Source organism: Leptonychotes weddellii, chromosome 14 (assembly GCF_054177405.1).
Source record: "Leptonychotes weddellii isolate Sample4059 chromosome 14, ASM5417740v2, whole genome shotgun sequence".
NCBI lineage: Eukaryota > Metazoa > Chordata > Mammalia > Carnivora > Phocidae > Leptonychotes > Leptonychotes weddellii.
The window spans coordinates 80,744,745-80,760,268 of record NC_138382.1 but is presented as its reverse complement, the minus strand read 5'-3'; the positions used below and the strand labels follow the sequence as shown (position 1 = coordinate 80,760,268).

At 49.1% G+C, this 15,524-nt stretch overlaps 1 protein-coding gene across 6 annotated transcripts in view; it reads right to left on the bottom strand.

The window, feature by feature from the left end:
- Positions 1–15,524, bottom strand: part of CACNA1B (calcium voltage-gated channel subunit alpha1 B) — a 185,180-nt gene that overhangs the window by 25,330 nt on the left and 144,326 nt on the right. For all 6 annotated transcript variants that reach the window (XR_014140250.1, XR_014140249.1, XM_081804041.1 and 3 more), the window contains 4 exons: positions 8,480–8,596; positions 8,016–8,081; positions 6,602–6,693; positions 4,122–4,266 (listed from right to left, as the gene is read on the bottom strand). Coding sequence is in view for 4 of the 6 variants with exons in the window: in XM_081804041.1 (XP_081660167.1) it covers positions 4,122–4,266; positions 6,602–6,693; positions 8,016–8,081; positions 8,480–8,596 (420 nt within the window). In the remaining 2 variants the exon portion in view is untranslated. The remainder of the gene's footprint in view (positions 1–4,121; positions 4,267–6,601; positions 6,694–8,015; positions 8,082–8,479; positions 8,597–15,524) is intronic.

Genomic DNA, 15,524 nt, shown 5'->3' with positions numbered 1-15,524 from the left:
TTTTGCCCATTTTTTAAATGGTTGTCTTTTGTAATACAGTTCTAAGAGTTGTTTATGTATTTTGGAAATTATCCCCTTATAAAATATGTGGATTAGTATTTTCTCCCATTCCTTAAATTGTATTTTCACATTTTTTATAATCCCCTTTGACACACAAAAGTGTTTAATTTTGAGTAGTCTAATTTATTTTTTTCTTTTGTTGCTTGTGATTTTGGTGTTGAATCTAAGAATCCTCTGACAAATCCGAGATCATGAAGATCTGCCCCCTATGCTTTCTTCTAAGAGTTTTGTAGTGTTAGCTCTTACATTTAGGTCTTTCATCAATTCTGGGTTCATTTTTGTATATGGGGTGAGGTAGGGGTCCATCTTTATTTTTTTGCATATGGACATCTAGTTGTCTCTTCATCATGTCTTAAAGAAACTATTCTTTCCATACTGAACAGCTTTGGCATTCTTGTCAAAAATCAATTGTCCACAGATATTTGGATTTATTTCTGGAATCTCCATCCCACTCCATCGGTCTATCCTTATGTCAAAACCATACTGTCCCCGTATCATCCTTATTAAGATATATATAACTGACATTATAAGACACTTAAAGTGCATATTGTGGTATATATACATACATAAACATTGTGAAATCATTCCTACCATCTAGTTAATTAACACATCCATCACCTATTTTTTTTGGTAGAACACTTACGTTCTACTCTCTTAGAAAAATTCAATTATACAATACAGTGTTATCAACTATAGTCACCATGTTTTACTTTACATCCTCAGACATTATTCATATTATAGCTGAAAGTGTGTACCCTTTTACCAACTTCTCCCTATTTCCCCAACTCTCTAGTCCCTGGCAACAACTCTTTTACTCTCTGTTTCTACGGTTTGACTTCTAAAAAAAATTCCACATGTAAGTTATACATGTAGTATTTGTCTTTTTCTGTCTGGCCTTTTTCACCTAGCATAACGCCCTCAAGATCCATCTGCGTTGTCACAAATGACAGAAGGATTTCCTTCTTTCCCATTGCTGAAAAATGTGTGCGTGTGTGTATGTGTGTACACACACACCAAATCTTCCTTATCTAATTCATCTGTTGATGAACACTTAGGTTGTTTCCACATCTTGGCTCTTAGGATTTTGATTTGCATTTCCCTGATGATAAGGGATGCTGAGCACCTTTTCATGTACCTGTCGGTCATCTGTAGGTCTTCTTTGGAAAAGTATCTCTTCAGCCACATTGTTTTTACTCATGGTACCTTTATAGTAAGTTTTGAAATAGGGAAATGTGAGTTCTCTCACTTGGTCTCAGGGAGCCCGATGCGGGGCTCGATCCCAGGACCCTGGGATCATGACCTGAGCCGAAGGCAGACGCTTAACGCCTGAGCCAACCAGGCACCCTGGTCTTTAATTTTCAAGATTTTTTGTTATTTGGGGCACCCTGCCATTCCATATGAATCTGAGGATCAGCTTTTCCATTCCTGTAGAAAGGCCACTGGAGCTCTGACAGGGATCACACTGAATCTAGAGCTCACTTTGCGGGGACATTACCACCTTACCAATATTAAGTCTTTTGATCCATGGACATGCATGCCTTTCCATTTAATTAGGTCTTCTTTAACTCATTTTAGCAATATTTTGCAGTTTTCACTGTACAAGTTTTCATCTCCATGGGTATTTATTTATTCCTAGGTATTTTATCCCTTTGGGTGCTACTGGAAATGGAATTATTGCCTTAATTTCCTTTTCAGGTTGTTTACTATGTGTTGATTTTGTACCCTGACACTTTGATTAACTCATTTATTAGTTTTAGTAGCATGTGTGTGTGTGTGTGTGTGTGTTCTTCAGGATGTTCTACATATAGAATAGTATCATCTGCAAATAGAGATATCTTTACTTCTTCCTTTCCAATTTGGATGCTTTTTATTTCTTTTTCTTGCCTAACTGCTCTAACTAGGACTTCCAGCACGATGTTGAGTAAAAGTGATAAAAAATGGGCATCCTTGGTGATGGGTATTCAAGAGGGCACGTTCTACATGGAGCACTGGCTGTTATACACAAACAATGAATCATGGAACACTGCATCAAAAACTAATGACGTAATGTATGGTGATTAACATAACATAATTAAAAAAGAAAAAAAAAGTGGGCATCCTTGTCTAGTTCCTGCTATTTGGGGGAAAAGTTTATAGTCTTTCACCACTGAGTATAATGGTAACTGTAGGTTTTTCATAAATGTCCTTCATCATGTTATGGACGTTCCCTTCTACTCCGAGTTTGCTAAGTGTTTTTGTCATGAAAGGGTGTTGAATTTTGTCAAATGCTTTTCTGCACCAATGAGATAATCATGTGGGGTTTTTTCCTCATCACATTGGTTAATCCCTGTATGTTGAAAATGCATCCTTGCATTCCTGGGATAAATCCCATTTGATCATGGTGTATAATCCTTTTAATGTGTTGTTGGAACTAGTCTGTTAGTATCTTGTTCAGGATTCTTACTATATATTTATCGGGGACATTGGCTGTAGTTTTCTTTTTCTGTGGCATCTTTGCCTGCCTTTGGTATTAGCACAATGGCAGCATCATAGGATGTGTTAGGAGGTGTTTGCTCTTCTACTTTTTGGAAGAGTTTGAATAGGGGGCACTTGGTTGGCTCAGTCAGTTAAGCATTCGAGTCTTGATTTCAGCTCAGGTCATGATCCCAGGGTCGTGAGATGGAGTCCCACGTCAGGCTCCGCAATCAGCATGGAGTCTGCTTGAGATTCTTTCTCTCCCTCTTTTCCTCCCCCCTCTAAAAAAATAAAAAGAGTTTGGATAGGATTTATGTTAATTCTTTTTTAATACCATTTTCTAAGTCGTGGTAAAACACACATAGCAAAAAGCTTACCAATTTAACCACTTTTAAGTGCACAGTGCAGCGGCGATCAAGCACACTGACACTGTTGTGCAATCATCCCCACCATCCAGCTCCAGAACTCTTCCATCTTCCCCAGCTGAAACCCTGACCCCATTAAACACTAACTCCCACCCCCTCCCCCAGTCCCTGGCACCCGCCATCCTGCTCTCTGTCTCTATGAACTTCACTCGAGGGGCCTCAGATAGGTGAAACCATACAGTTATTTTTCCTCTTGTCACTGGTTTATTTCACTTGGCATAACGACTTCACGATTCATTCATATTGAAGCATGGGCCAGAACTGCCTCTCTTGTTAAGGCCGAATAATAGTCCCTTGTATGTTCATGTCACATTTTGTGTACCAATCGCTTGTTGATGGGCACTTTGGTTGCTCTTACCTCCTGGCCATTGTGAATAATGCTGCTATGAACGTATGTGTACAAATATTTATTCAAGTCCCTGTCTTCAGTTCTGGCATATGCCCAAAAGTGGAGTTGCTGGATCATACTGCAATTCTATTTTCAATTTACTGAGGAGCTACCATACTGTCTCCCACAGCTGCTGCACCTCTTCACATTCTCACTGGCAACGAACGAGGGCTTGTGTCTCCAGCACCCCAGCAAACGGCGGGTGCCACTTTCTTTCTCTTCTTCTCTCATGCCTGCGTTTACTCATCAGTCGTGTTGGCTCTGTCTTTAAAATGCAGCTCAACTCCCTTCATCGCCACCCTTCTCTAGGCACTGTCACCTCCAGCCATCTCCTGACCACTCTTCACCTCTCCTGACCAGAAGCCAGAGCAAGGTTTTAAAATATCAACCAGATTGTGTCATGCCCCTGCTCAAAGTTTCCCAGAGGTGTCTGCTGACTTGGACCTAGTCCACTTACCTCCCCAACAACCAGTTTCCTGAGGCTCATCTGCCCCAGGCACACCAGCTGGAGTGCTGCTTCTTTGTAACTCATCCCCATGGCAGAGGCTAAAGGCTAAAGGACAGTTGTCCCGTGGAAACTTAAAACCCTCTCTGAGAAGGAAAGGCAAGGCCCACAGGAGCTCATTACAGAGTGGGTCCTTTTAGAGGTCATCATCTCTGGGGAAACAGGACCATCAACACAGAATCAGCTTGTAATGTGACATGAATCAGTATCAGGGATCAGTGAGAGATGTAGGGGGGGCCTGGGATGGATTGAGACAGGTGGACACATGGGCACAGTGACCAGGACTTACCAGGAAGGAGCAAAGGAAGATGAAGGAGACGAAGTAGAAGTAGGCAAAGTCGCTCCCACACTCACTGGCATTGGCGTGCTCATCACAGGCCTGGTTGCTGAGACAAGACAGCATGATCTCGTGCCAGGCCTCCCCAGTGGCACTCCTGAGAAGAAGGGCAGAGCCATGAGACCCACAAAGGAAGGCCCAGACCAGCCTGAGAAGGAATCTCAAAAGAGCTGGCTCAAGTGCATACCCTCCCTGGGCTCCCTCCCGCAGAGAACCCACTCACATGTAAGGTCTGGGTAAGAGACGCCTACTTCTTAAAAAGAATCCTCTGGCATTAGGTTTTCAAATTGATCATTAACTCGGAAAGAACTAGTTACTGAAAACAAGGCACTGCATCCAAAAGTGAGCACCATGGTGAGCGCCCCTTCATGGACCTCTGACTCCTCGGAGCCAACACAGCCCTTCCTGGCCTCCCTCACCCAGCATGTGCCATCCCAGCCTTCCTTGATGCAAGAAATGGGGGCTCCACCCCTCCCGTTTCTTAGGCCAAATATATTGCAGGCTTCCCTGCCTCCACTCCTTCTCACCAGCTTCATCAGCTCATCTACCTCCAAAAAACAGCTAGACTCTCACCACTTCTCAACACCCTGGGCTAAGCAACAACCACCTCCCCTGAGCTTCTGCAATAGCTTCCTCACGGATCTTCCTGCTCTGCCCCACCCAACAGCCAAGTGGGTCCACTAAACACAGGTGAGATCAGGTCACTTCTCCTCTCAATGACCCCTCACTCACTGCAAAAGCCAAAATTCACACAACTGCCCACAGCTCTGTGAAACTCGCGGCCTGCTCTTTCCCAGTGGTCTCTGCTCGGTCCACTCCAGCCACACCGGCGTCTGCTGTTTCCTGAACACACCAAGAACAACCCCACCAGCCTGAGGGCCACCCTGGAGGACCCTTCTTCATGGACTTTGGTCCCTGGGTATGCAGCCAGCACAAAGGTTAGATGTGCACTAGACCTGCAGGCGGACCAGAGGCCTGGGTCCCCCCCCGCCCCCCAGTTTGGTGTGCCTGTGTGGCCAGCTCTGGGCACAAGCTGAGCCCACTTCCCGTTAATAATGGCTAGGAGTAGGGGGCTTTTCCTGCAGGGCAGCTGTCCAATGCCAGGCCTGGCTGATACTGGTGCTCACATGTGACACAGAGACCAGGGAGGAAAAGAGATCTTTGAGAACAAAGACTTAAAACCAAGGCTGGTTTCACAGGCCTGCCTCAACTCTTACAGCACGAGGCAGGACATTAATAAATGAAGAGATGAAATGAACGTAACAGCTGAAGTCCAGAGAAATGATGTCATTTGAAGAAAGTGTAGGCCTAAGGATACTTGTCCATCTGACTAAAAAAACAAGAGTCAGACAACTCTCTCCAGGCAGCTTAGCTAAGCAGATCGGTCTGATCTCCCTCCATAGAAAGAAGAACTTCTACGGGCCCTGGAATGCATCTGCCTGGGATTAACCGTGCTGGGCATCCCCCAGCACAGGCCTTACAGCATCCTGGTGCATCTGCATAAACAAACACACGTGTGGGCACCTCCAGAAGGAGCCCCAGGCAGGGTTTTATGTCAGCACCCCTCCTCCACAAGTCCCTACGAAGAGCTCCTTTCTTCCCTCCTAGGGTCATGTGGTGGGCTTCCCTTAACGAAGGGGACCCTGGAGGCAGTGAGACACATTCACCCCCTCCCCACAGCCCCCAAACCAGGATGGCCCACACAGAGTGCCACATCTCGGAACAAAAGCTGACACGCAGCCCTGTCGAGCACACAGGGAGGCGCCTGAGCCAGAAACAAGCTACTCTGCCTGCCTTGGAGCCTGGAGCCTAGGGAACTGCAGTCCTGTGAGCCATGGGGGGCAGGTGGAGACACTCACACCAGCGGCTCTGGCCAGTTGAGTTCCTTGGGTCCCTGAGTAACACACTCTGTGTCCCCCTGCCCTGCTCCGCACCCCCCCGGCCCCCGATCCCACAGACCCTGCAGTCAACAAGGTGAGCAGATGGAAAGCCTATGGCCAGCACACCAAGAAAGGCCCTGCTGGACACCTTCTGTCCTCCCAGACCCTTGGCTGCAGCTTCACCAGAGGCCTTCTGGCCACCGCCAGGGATCTGAGCTGAGGTGGTCAAGGCCAGCCTCACCTGGGGCTCTCAGGTTGACCTCCCTCAGGGGCTTCCCTTCCGTCTGTCCCGAGGCCCAGGAACCCTTGGGGAAGGAAGGAGGAAAAGGGGAGAAGAAGCTGGGAAGGCCCACTGAGGGGAAGCCAGCACAAGCTGGGGGTCGGAGGGGGTGGCCCCCTGGGTCGGCACACGCCCTGTCCCTCCTGGACAGAGGAGCCTCTGAGCCTGCACAAGCTGGGGGTCGGAGGGGGTGGCCCCCTGGGTCGGCACACGCCCTGTCCCTCCTGGACAGAGGAGCCTCTGAGCCTGCGCTGGCTCCACAAACAACACACCTGAACAACAGCATCAAGGCTTGTAAAAACGTCCTGAAGTTGTTGTGTCGGTTGATGCTGGTGTCATCATCCAGGGCAATGTTTCCAAAAACCTGAAATGAGAAAGAAGGCTGTGGCCAGGCAGAAGAGGACGTGTGCACATGAGGACCCACAAGGCACAGGACGCTGCCCTTAGCCACCAGCACTGCTGCAGGGGCTGGAGGGGCCAGCACTTCCAGCCAAACACGTCACTGCCCCCCCAGCTCTGCATGTCTACAACTGCAAGTCTGCATGCCGAGTAAGAACGCCACCCGGGGCTAAGTTTACATGGGCTGCGCTATATATAAGACAGGAAGCATTTGAAAGTTCACTCTGTCATCGATGACTCCGAAGCAGTAATTATACTGGTAATAGCTATGAGGTCAACTTGAAAGTTTCTTTTTAAATTTCTGTGCAAATATCACAAGGGGCTTTTTATCCATTTTAATTGATTTCTTTTTAGCGTTAGGAATGCAAACAAGTCAGTAACTGCACTTGGCTTAAAATCTGGAATCTGGCTGAAAAATTTATGAACTATCACATATTCACCAAAAACAAAGATCAGTGACCCTTCTGGTCTGATAAATTCCCAAACCAAAGTGGGCACAAATATATGTATTTTTTAAATAGCATCAGATCTCAGCAAACTTTAAAGGAAGAGAACCTTTTCAATCCTTGAAGTAGAGTTTAAAAATCAGTTCTCAGCTAACCTTTAAGACAATGGCTTCTCCCACTATAATTTAACATTTGGATCCATCTCCCACCCTACTGTTGAAAAGTGGCCAGATGCCAAAGATTTAAAACTGGAACACTGCTTTGTGTCTTTTAAATGTTTTTCCAAATAGCTGACAAAGGGTTCTTTGGCAAAATAAAGGCAATCTAACTTGTCCAAGCTGAATTTGACAGTACAGTGATCTGGTGTGATCCTGTTGACTTGTTTCTTCTGTGATATATAATTTCCTGTAAAGGATCAGGTCAACTCTCTGGACTATCAGAATGACCAGCTGGTGCTTTGCAGGCCACTCAGCACCAGGCAGATGTGCTCAAAAGCTCCACCACCATGGGGGCCCAGCACCCAATCAAACATGCCCATCAACACCCTAACAGCCCAATGGGGTTCCATTCAGGAGCACAGCAGAGCATTTTCCCGCAGACGGGGGAGCTACGCCTCACTAGTGGACTCTGGGTGACAGGCCCAAACCCGTGGTGCCCAGCCTCCGTGTCCGTATTGGTAGAAGCAGCCTTTCTGAGAATTAAGTTCATAAAGTGCTTCAAACATAGAAATGTTCCCCAAGTGCCAATCTGTCATTGTTACCATTTGATGACCATGATCAGTGCCCTTTTGCCCCAGGGCACAGGGGCCCCTTCAGCTCCCTGTCCCATCAGGCGCACCCACCTGCATGCCGATGATGGCGTAGATGAAGAACAGCATGGCGATGAGCAGACACACGTAGGGCAGGGCCTGTGGAGACACATGGAGGACAGGGCAGCTCCAGGGAGGGCTGCCCAGCTACCTTGCTCGGGCCTCGTCTGCAGAGTGGACGGTGGCCGGGTCTCTGGGGCCACCCAGACCCCAGCGACCAGAGATCCACCCCCATTGACCATGAAGCCCCTCCACCAAGAGACTGCTTCAGTTCCTTCGTCTATAATCAGCCATAGAACCCACCTCAGAGTCAGTGAGCATTACCAAGATGCTCTCTGGATCACTTAAAATGTCTTCGTAAACTACAATAGGATAACGGGTGCCAACAAGGAGCCTCCACGAGGAGGGGCTGCTCTGGTGGCAAGGAGGAGGTGGTGGCCACAGCACTGTGCTTACACGGGGGAGGGTCAGGGCACGAGGGCCGTGCCTGGCTTCACCTTGAAGGACTGGACGAAGGTCCACAGCAGGATGCGGATGGTATAGCCCTGGCGCAGCAGCTTGATGAGCCGGGCAGCACGGAAGAGGCGGAGAAAGCTGAGGTTGATGAAATTGTTCTGTAGGGAAGAGAGGCTGTTCTCTAACCTGCAGAGACCAGCCTCCTGCAACTGCAGGGGCTGCTCCCCACCCACCTCTCCCTGGCGTGCTGTGGTCCCGAAGAAAAGCGGATACAAGGAGAGGTCGAACAAAACATCACTGCTCTACAGTATAAGCAGCAATCGGCCACCAGAAAACCTTCCAAAAGTAAAGCTTGTCATTGCAAATCACTTCTCATGCAGCAAATCAAAGAAACCCCTCTGCTTTAGGCTCCCCTGCCCCCGACAGGGAGGGAGAGAGAGAAAAATTCTCAGAAGCAGCTCCTTGCTGCCAGGTGGAGCTAGGAGACCAACTGTGGACGGGCCTCTAACACTGACCACCTCTTGCAAGACGCAGCCAAGCCGTCCAAGTGCCGGGCAGGGCTGCTTCTTCACCGAGAGCCTCTGAAGGGCCCTTCGCTTCTCCATACGGCTAGCAAAGCCCCTGCTGCCTGGGACCTGGCAGAGGGGCAAACATCTCTTCTGGGGCTGCTCCTGGTGCCTGCAGACAAGTCACCATAGGAAGGGTAAGTGTTGGCGATCCTGCTGCCCACACCACGGAAGCCACTTATGAAATCCGCAAATGGTCTCAACTCCAGAGATCCCAGGGTATCTAGCGCTGCTCCCTCATCCAAGAGGTTCAAAATCAAGCACAAAAAGAAGCAATAAACTCTGGACTCCACAGATTACCTGGGAGTGAGGCTTCCACCCTGGCCCAGGGGCGCCTTGAGTTATTGGCACATCCCCTTCAGGGAGCATGGCTCTGGACGGTGTCCATGACGTGGGGGTGCTTGTGGCCCTGGGCAGCCTCCCACCCTCTGTCTGCTTGGAGACCAGGTGCCTGCACGCAGCCTGACAGCAGCTTCCTGCCACCTTGGTGTTTTAACATATGCAAGCAGCTCAGGCCTAGACACATCGTATCGCCAGATTCAGTGGTCAGATGAAGAGAAAAGAACACGACATGTTGAATGAGAGCAGCAGTAGGAGAGCACGTGCAAGACGCATGGGGAGCCTGGGGAGAGCTGGCCGCCCTCCCTCCAGGGCTGCCCATCTGCTCTTGGCTGGGCTGAGGCCTTCGGTGGAGAGGCAGGTCTCACTCTTACTTCTAAGGACAGTGGCCCCAACCCAGCCCTTGTCTGCCTCTTCGGTTCCCACCGGGGTGGCTGGAGACTAGACTGTCTCTGCTGGAGGGCTAGATGTTGGAGCCATGGGGTGGGAGGTCTGGTAGTCACAAGGAGGTGCTGACTGTGGTCCAGATCAGCAAGAAGGCAGGAGTGGACCTTGAGGTGTGACCCGGAGGGCACACAGTTTGCCTAGCGCTCCCTCACCTGCTTGTGCTGGGGAAAGTGAATCTCAGTGGTACAGGATGCCCAAGAGACATCCACACCCGCCCCGTGGGCCCCAGGTTCTCAAATGAGCCAGTCACCTCGGGAGGATGGGCACAGAGATGGAAGGGAGACTTTGTCTACAGTGCTGGGAAATCCTTTGTACAAGACAATAAAACAGAGGAACGGGAGGGAGCTTCCAAGGGCCCGGCCTCTAAAGCACCTGCTCACTTGGGTCTGGAGGGGCCAACGCTGTGATAACACAGTTATCATTTGCCCAGCCCAAAGCACTCTGCTCAGGCCACTGGCACAGACAAGATTTCCTGGAGATATTGGGGAAAATCCAGGCTCTGGGTGAGAAAGAAGGGATGGAAGACAAGGCAGGGGAAGGCACTGTCCATCCACAGAGTTAGTGCATGAACGCAAAGCTCAACAAGTCCCCTACTACTGCTTGTTGAGACTCAAGTTCTCACCCCTCCTCCCAGATGTCTTTTCTCGGGGCTCCAGGGGGCATTCGGGAGAGGGGTGGGGGTGGCAACAGACAGACAGCCCTAGAGAGCCATGAGGACGGATGGCGGCAGCAGCCACAGACACTCCGAGCACAGCGTGGCAGGCAGAGCACTCCGTGGCTGCGCCCAGGGCGGGAGCTGCCTGGCACCACCATGCGAGCGCATGCAGGAGAGCAGGGGGCAGCAAGCACACGGCAGCCTCCCCACGGCTAGTCGCCTCTGGCCTCGGCCAACCCCTTGGAGGTGGACAGAGCTTGCCCCATCCTCCCAGAGTCCGTGGTTCCTGTCACACCAGAGAGCACCTACTACTTCACCTACTATTTCAAAGCCAGGCCCTGCCTTATTGCCATCTGCCTCTGCATCAGGAAAGGTCTAGAGCACCCCAAAGATGCGTCATCGCACCTCTCAATGTGGTAGCTGATTCACCTTGAGGGTACACTGGTCCCTGGCTCCTCTGAGCCCCTTGCTTCCTCATCCACAAGATGGAGACATGAGGACATTGTGCCCAGACAGTGAGGAGTCTGAGATTTAAGGGATTTAAAGGTACGCCGGGCATTGTGAAACACGGCCCCCACAAAGGGGATCAACAGGCCTCAGACCCAGGTCGGCCTCTCCTGCGTCCAAGTACATCACTGTTTCCAGGCAGGGTCAAGCAAAGTGACCTTGCACATCTGCTGGGGGCCACAGTCCATGCTGCAACAAACTGCTCTCCTAATCAGCTTTGTTCTCATGGGACAACGATGAAGAAAAGAAAAGCTCTGTATACCCCAACATGCGCAGCATGTCAGGTGATGATGTGTGCTCTGGAGGACGACGAAGGGCACGGGGCGGCGGGGGGTGGGGTGGGGTGGCGGTGCTCTTCCCAAGTGGACGGGAAATGGCCACGAAAAGGCCTGAGTGAGTCGAAAATTTCTGCGGCATCAAATGGCATTTTCTCACAACTCAAGATCTTCTGCTCCACTTGTGAAATACTTTATCATTAGTGTTTGTTTTCTGTAACAGGAATCTCAAATATTTGCTACTTTATGTGAATTTCCAGTTACAGCTTCAGTTTAATCTGCTCTCCTCTCAAACATCACTGAAGGCCTGGAAGGAAGCCCCAGTTCATGCTACCTGTACTCCACACGAGCTCACTGAGCAAGGGTGCACAAGAGCCCTGAGCTTCACTTTCTCTGGGGGCAGACCCTCTTCCCCCTCCATTAGGCCTCACACCACTCCCTTTTTGAATCATGAAGACAAAATCTCCAATCCCCTCCAGCCCTGAGACCCAGAGAGGGTTCCCTATAGAAGGGCATGTCCAGGGAGAATGCTATGGGAGACATCATCAGAGGCCACTGGGGAGAACCAGCCTTGTATGTTGGTACGGTGGGGACAGAGCAGAAGGGAGATGGTGCAAGAGAAACCATGGACTCTACAGGATCAGGTCCAAACTCATGTCCTACAAAATCCCTCCAATTCTGAGCCCAATCCCGACAAGAAGAACTGGGCACTTACCCGCTTCACTCAGAAGACCCTCCACCTCCTCTCTAGACCCAAGGCCAGTTCCTGAATCAAATGGCTCCTGGGAGGGCCTTCAGAAGCCCCTGCTGGACCCCAGGAGCCGAGGAGAAGAGGCCAGAGGGGACGGGTACTGCCAGACTCTGACCACACACCTTAGGAAGGCAGTGGTGAGGAGCCACAGGAAATGGAAGAAAGAACAGGAGTAGAGCAAGCAAAGCAAGGAGTTTTAAGAACTGTTTAAAGTCATGAAACCAACCGTTTCCTATATGTGATGTTTTCATGGATGGATATTTGCGTATTATTTACAAATTGGGATGTTTGAGCAGCAGGTGCGCAACATACAGACGGAGACATGGTTTTCGCATTGTATGTTGGTTGGATGGCGTGAGTCAGCAGGTAGGTTAAGGTAAATCAAGAACAAAAACAGAAAACAAAAGAGAAAATGAGTCATCAACACAAGCAAAAACTCAAACTTTGAATACCTCACTGGAAAATTTTAGGATTTTAGTAAACTTTGCATATTTGGCTTAAAATGCATCAAATCAAAACATATTTTTGAAATCTGTAGGTTATGCAGACAGGGTGGCATTCATTTGCATTCCTGTTTGTAATGCAAATCCAAAGATGACTCACAGACACTTATTTTTTTATTTCCAGGCAAAGAAATCAATGTCAGTTTTATGCTTGCTTGGGAATGCTGTCTCTACATGACCCTGGTTAAGACTATTACTCTATTTTGATTAAGTTGGTGGTGGGAACTGACACTCATATTTTTGCCTAAGGAAAAAAAAGTACATTCACAAAGTAACATATGAAGTGACTACAAATGAACAAAAATAAAGACACCACTAATCCACACGACGACTTCATTTCATCTTTTCCCCTCTCGGCAGAACTGGGTGAAGGACTGAGCTCCGAGAGCACTAGCAGCCAGGGCACAGCGGACCTTCCAAGCCAAGCGGCTCCTCAGCCCTCCCACCGGCCCTGCTGGGCATCAGGGGCTGATGGCAGCAGCCATGGAGGGCTTATTTGAAGTAAGGTCTGATAAAACCACAAGCCCCCTTGGCCTTGCGTGTCCAACAGCTGAGGGACAGACACTGGGCTGCTCCAGCCACCTGCGCTACAGAAGGTCTCTGCCTTGTGTGCGGGCCTCCTTGGAGGCAGAGGTTTCCCTGGAAGACAGCTGGGCATCGTGCTCTCTGCATGTCTGGCAACCCCCACCCTAGATGCCTGCTCATCAGTCCGCCCTCTCTGGCCAGGAGGCACACGCATGAAGAAACCCCCAGAGCTGTGCCCTTGCAGATGGGAGCGCAATGTCTGGATCCCTTTATCCAGGGAACAAAGATTCCTGCGTCCAAGGACGAGGCCCGTAAGGATCAGCAGCCAGCTTGCTCCTCCCAGAAACCACACTGGTACGAACTGTTTCTGGATGAGAAGCACTTGGCCACAATGCCAATGGTTGGTGTGACAGAACATCCTTGGTTTTTGTGTGAAAATGGCAGCTCAGAATTTTCCCCGCATTATTTGGATTATTGATTTTTTTTTAAATGTTTTATTTATTTATTCATGAGAGTCAGAGAGAGAGAGAGAGAGGCAGAAGGAGAAGCAGGCTCCCCACCTAACAGGGAGCCCGATGCGGGACTCGATCCAGGACCCTGGGATCATGACCTGAGCCGAAGGCAGACACTTAACCATCTGAGCCACCCAGGCGCCCCGGATTATTAATTTTTTAAAACCATAAAACACACCACATACACAAAAGAATATGTATAAATACGTGTATGGATGCACATTTTCAAAGAAAAATCATAGAACGTCCATATATTCATCACCCAGCTTAAAGAAAACAGAATGTCACCATTACTTCTGAAGCCCGTCCTGTCTCCCTTTCTCCTCCCCAGATGTAGTAGCTACCCTTAATTCTTGTTAATAATTGCTTTTCTTTACCGTCTTACCACAAACTCTTAAAATGCGTTACACTTGACTTTTCTTAGCCTTTTAATGGGACTCTACCGTATGCAGCCTTCGCGGACTTGGGCAAACTTGTGCTGACGGCGAGCAAACTCTGCTTCTGAGAAGCATCCCTCTTGATGCGGAGACCACCACCCTCCAGCGCGTGCGGCACTTCACTATGTTCACGTCCCCTAACAATCAGTGCGTTCCGCTGCTACTGTGAACAAGGTAGCCACGACCCTCTGTGTGAAAGTGTCTCCAGGTCACCTGCCCAGACACCCTCTGGCTTACGTGTCTAAGTCGCTGCAGGCATGCATATGTCCAGCTTTCTAGGGATTGCCACACTCTTCTGAAAAGCTTGTCCAACGAACACCCCCAGCAATAGCGTGGAGGTTCTGGCTGAAACCATTGGCATGGCTGGAATTCCCGTTTGACGTTTGACAAACCAGAGGGTGTGAAATGGCATCTCAATGTCATTTCACTTTACATTTCTTTAATTACAAATAAGGGTGAGCCGCTTTTCCTATGTTAATTGGTCATTTCTGTTTCTTATTCTTTTAGTAAAATGCCCAATTATGCCTTCAGTTCATTTTTCCATTTGGTTGCTTTTGTTTTTCTTAATGATTCACAGAAGAGCCTTGCACATTCTGGACACTAACCTTTGTTAATGGTTTGGAAAACCTCTCTGCCCTCCGGCCACGCCTTTGTCACTAAATGTTGGTGCATCATAGAACTCAGTAGCTCATTCTTTTCTCTCCTTTATTGATCTCATTCAGTCTCATGGATCTGATATCATCTTATATGCTCATGGTTCCCAATCCTATGAGACTGGCATGAATCTCTTCGCCAAACTCCAGGCCCATCTGTCCAACGGCCTGTTGGATGATTCCTTCAGGAAGGCCAACAGGCAACTCAAATCTAACATGTACAAATTGCATCCAGTCCACATGTACAAACAGTCCACAACAAACCTGTTCCACCCACAGTCTTTCCCATTTCAATTAATGATAACCCATGTTCCCAAGTACTTGCTCAGACTTTGATGCCATTCTTGCTCAATTTTCACACAGACATCTGGTCCATCTGCAGCTCTGCTGGAAAATACATCCAGAATGACGGTCTCTCACCTTAGCCCCTCTGCCGGGCTCCCTGCTATGGCATTCAGTGGCACTCACATCCTCACAGGCCCAATACTCAATTGTCAGCATCCACATCTTTTTTTCCTGAGAATTTTCCCAGGCCAGGACACAAGTGCCAGAGAATTAACATTCTCTGGCCCCCTCTCCCCAGCAGGCTTCAACTAGTAGCTAACAGTACTTGCTGAAAAATACCCCAGTCATCCTGCCACTTGCTGGGATAATGGAGGCTCAGGGCTCCTAATGAGGACCCACAGCGGTAACTGACTTCATAGTACCATGTACTGGCTGCCTCCCTTCCCTGGCTCACTTCCTTGTTCCCCTAGTATTCCAGGGATCACCTCCCAAATAAATGACTTGCATTGAACTCCTGTCTTGGGGTCTGTTTCTGGGATAACCCAACTAAGCCCTAACTTGCCTAGCTGCTTCTGCCTGTGCCCTGCACTATATTCTCAGCCAGAGGTTCGGTCTGAAAAGCCAGATTATG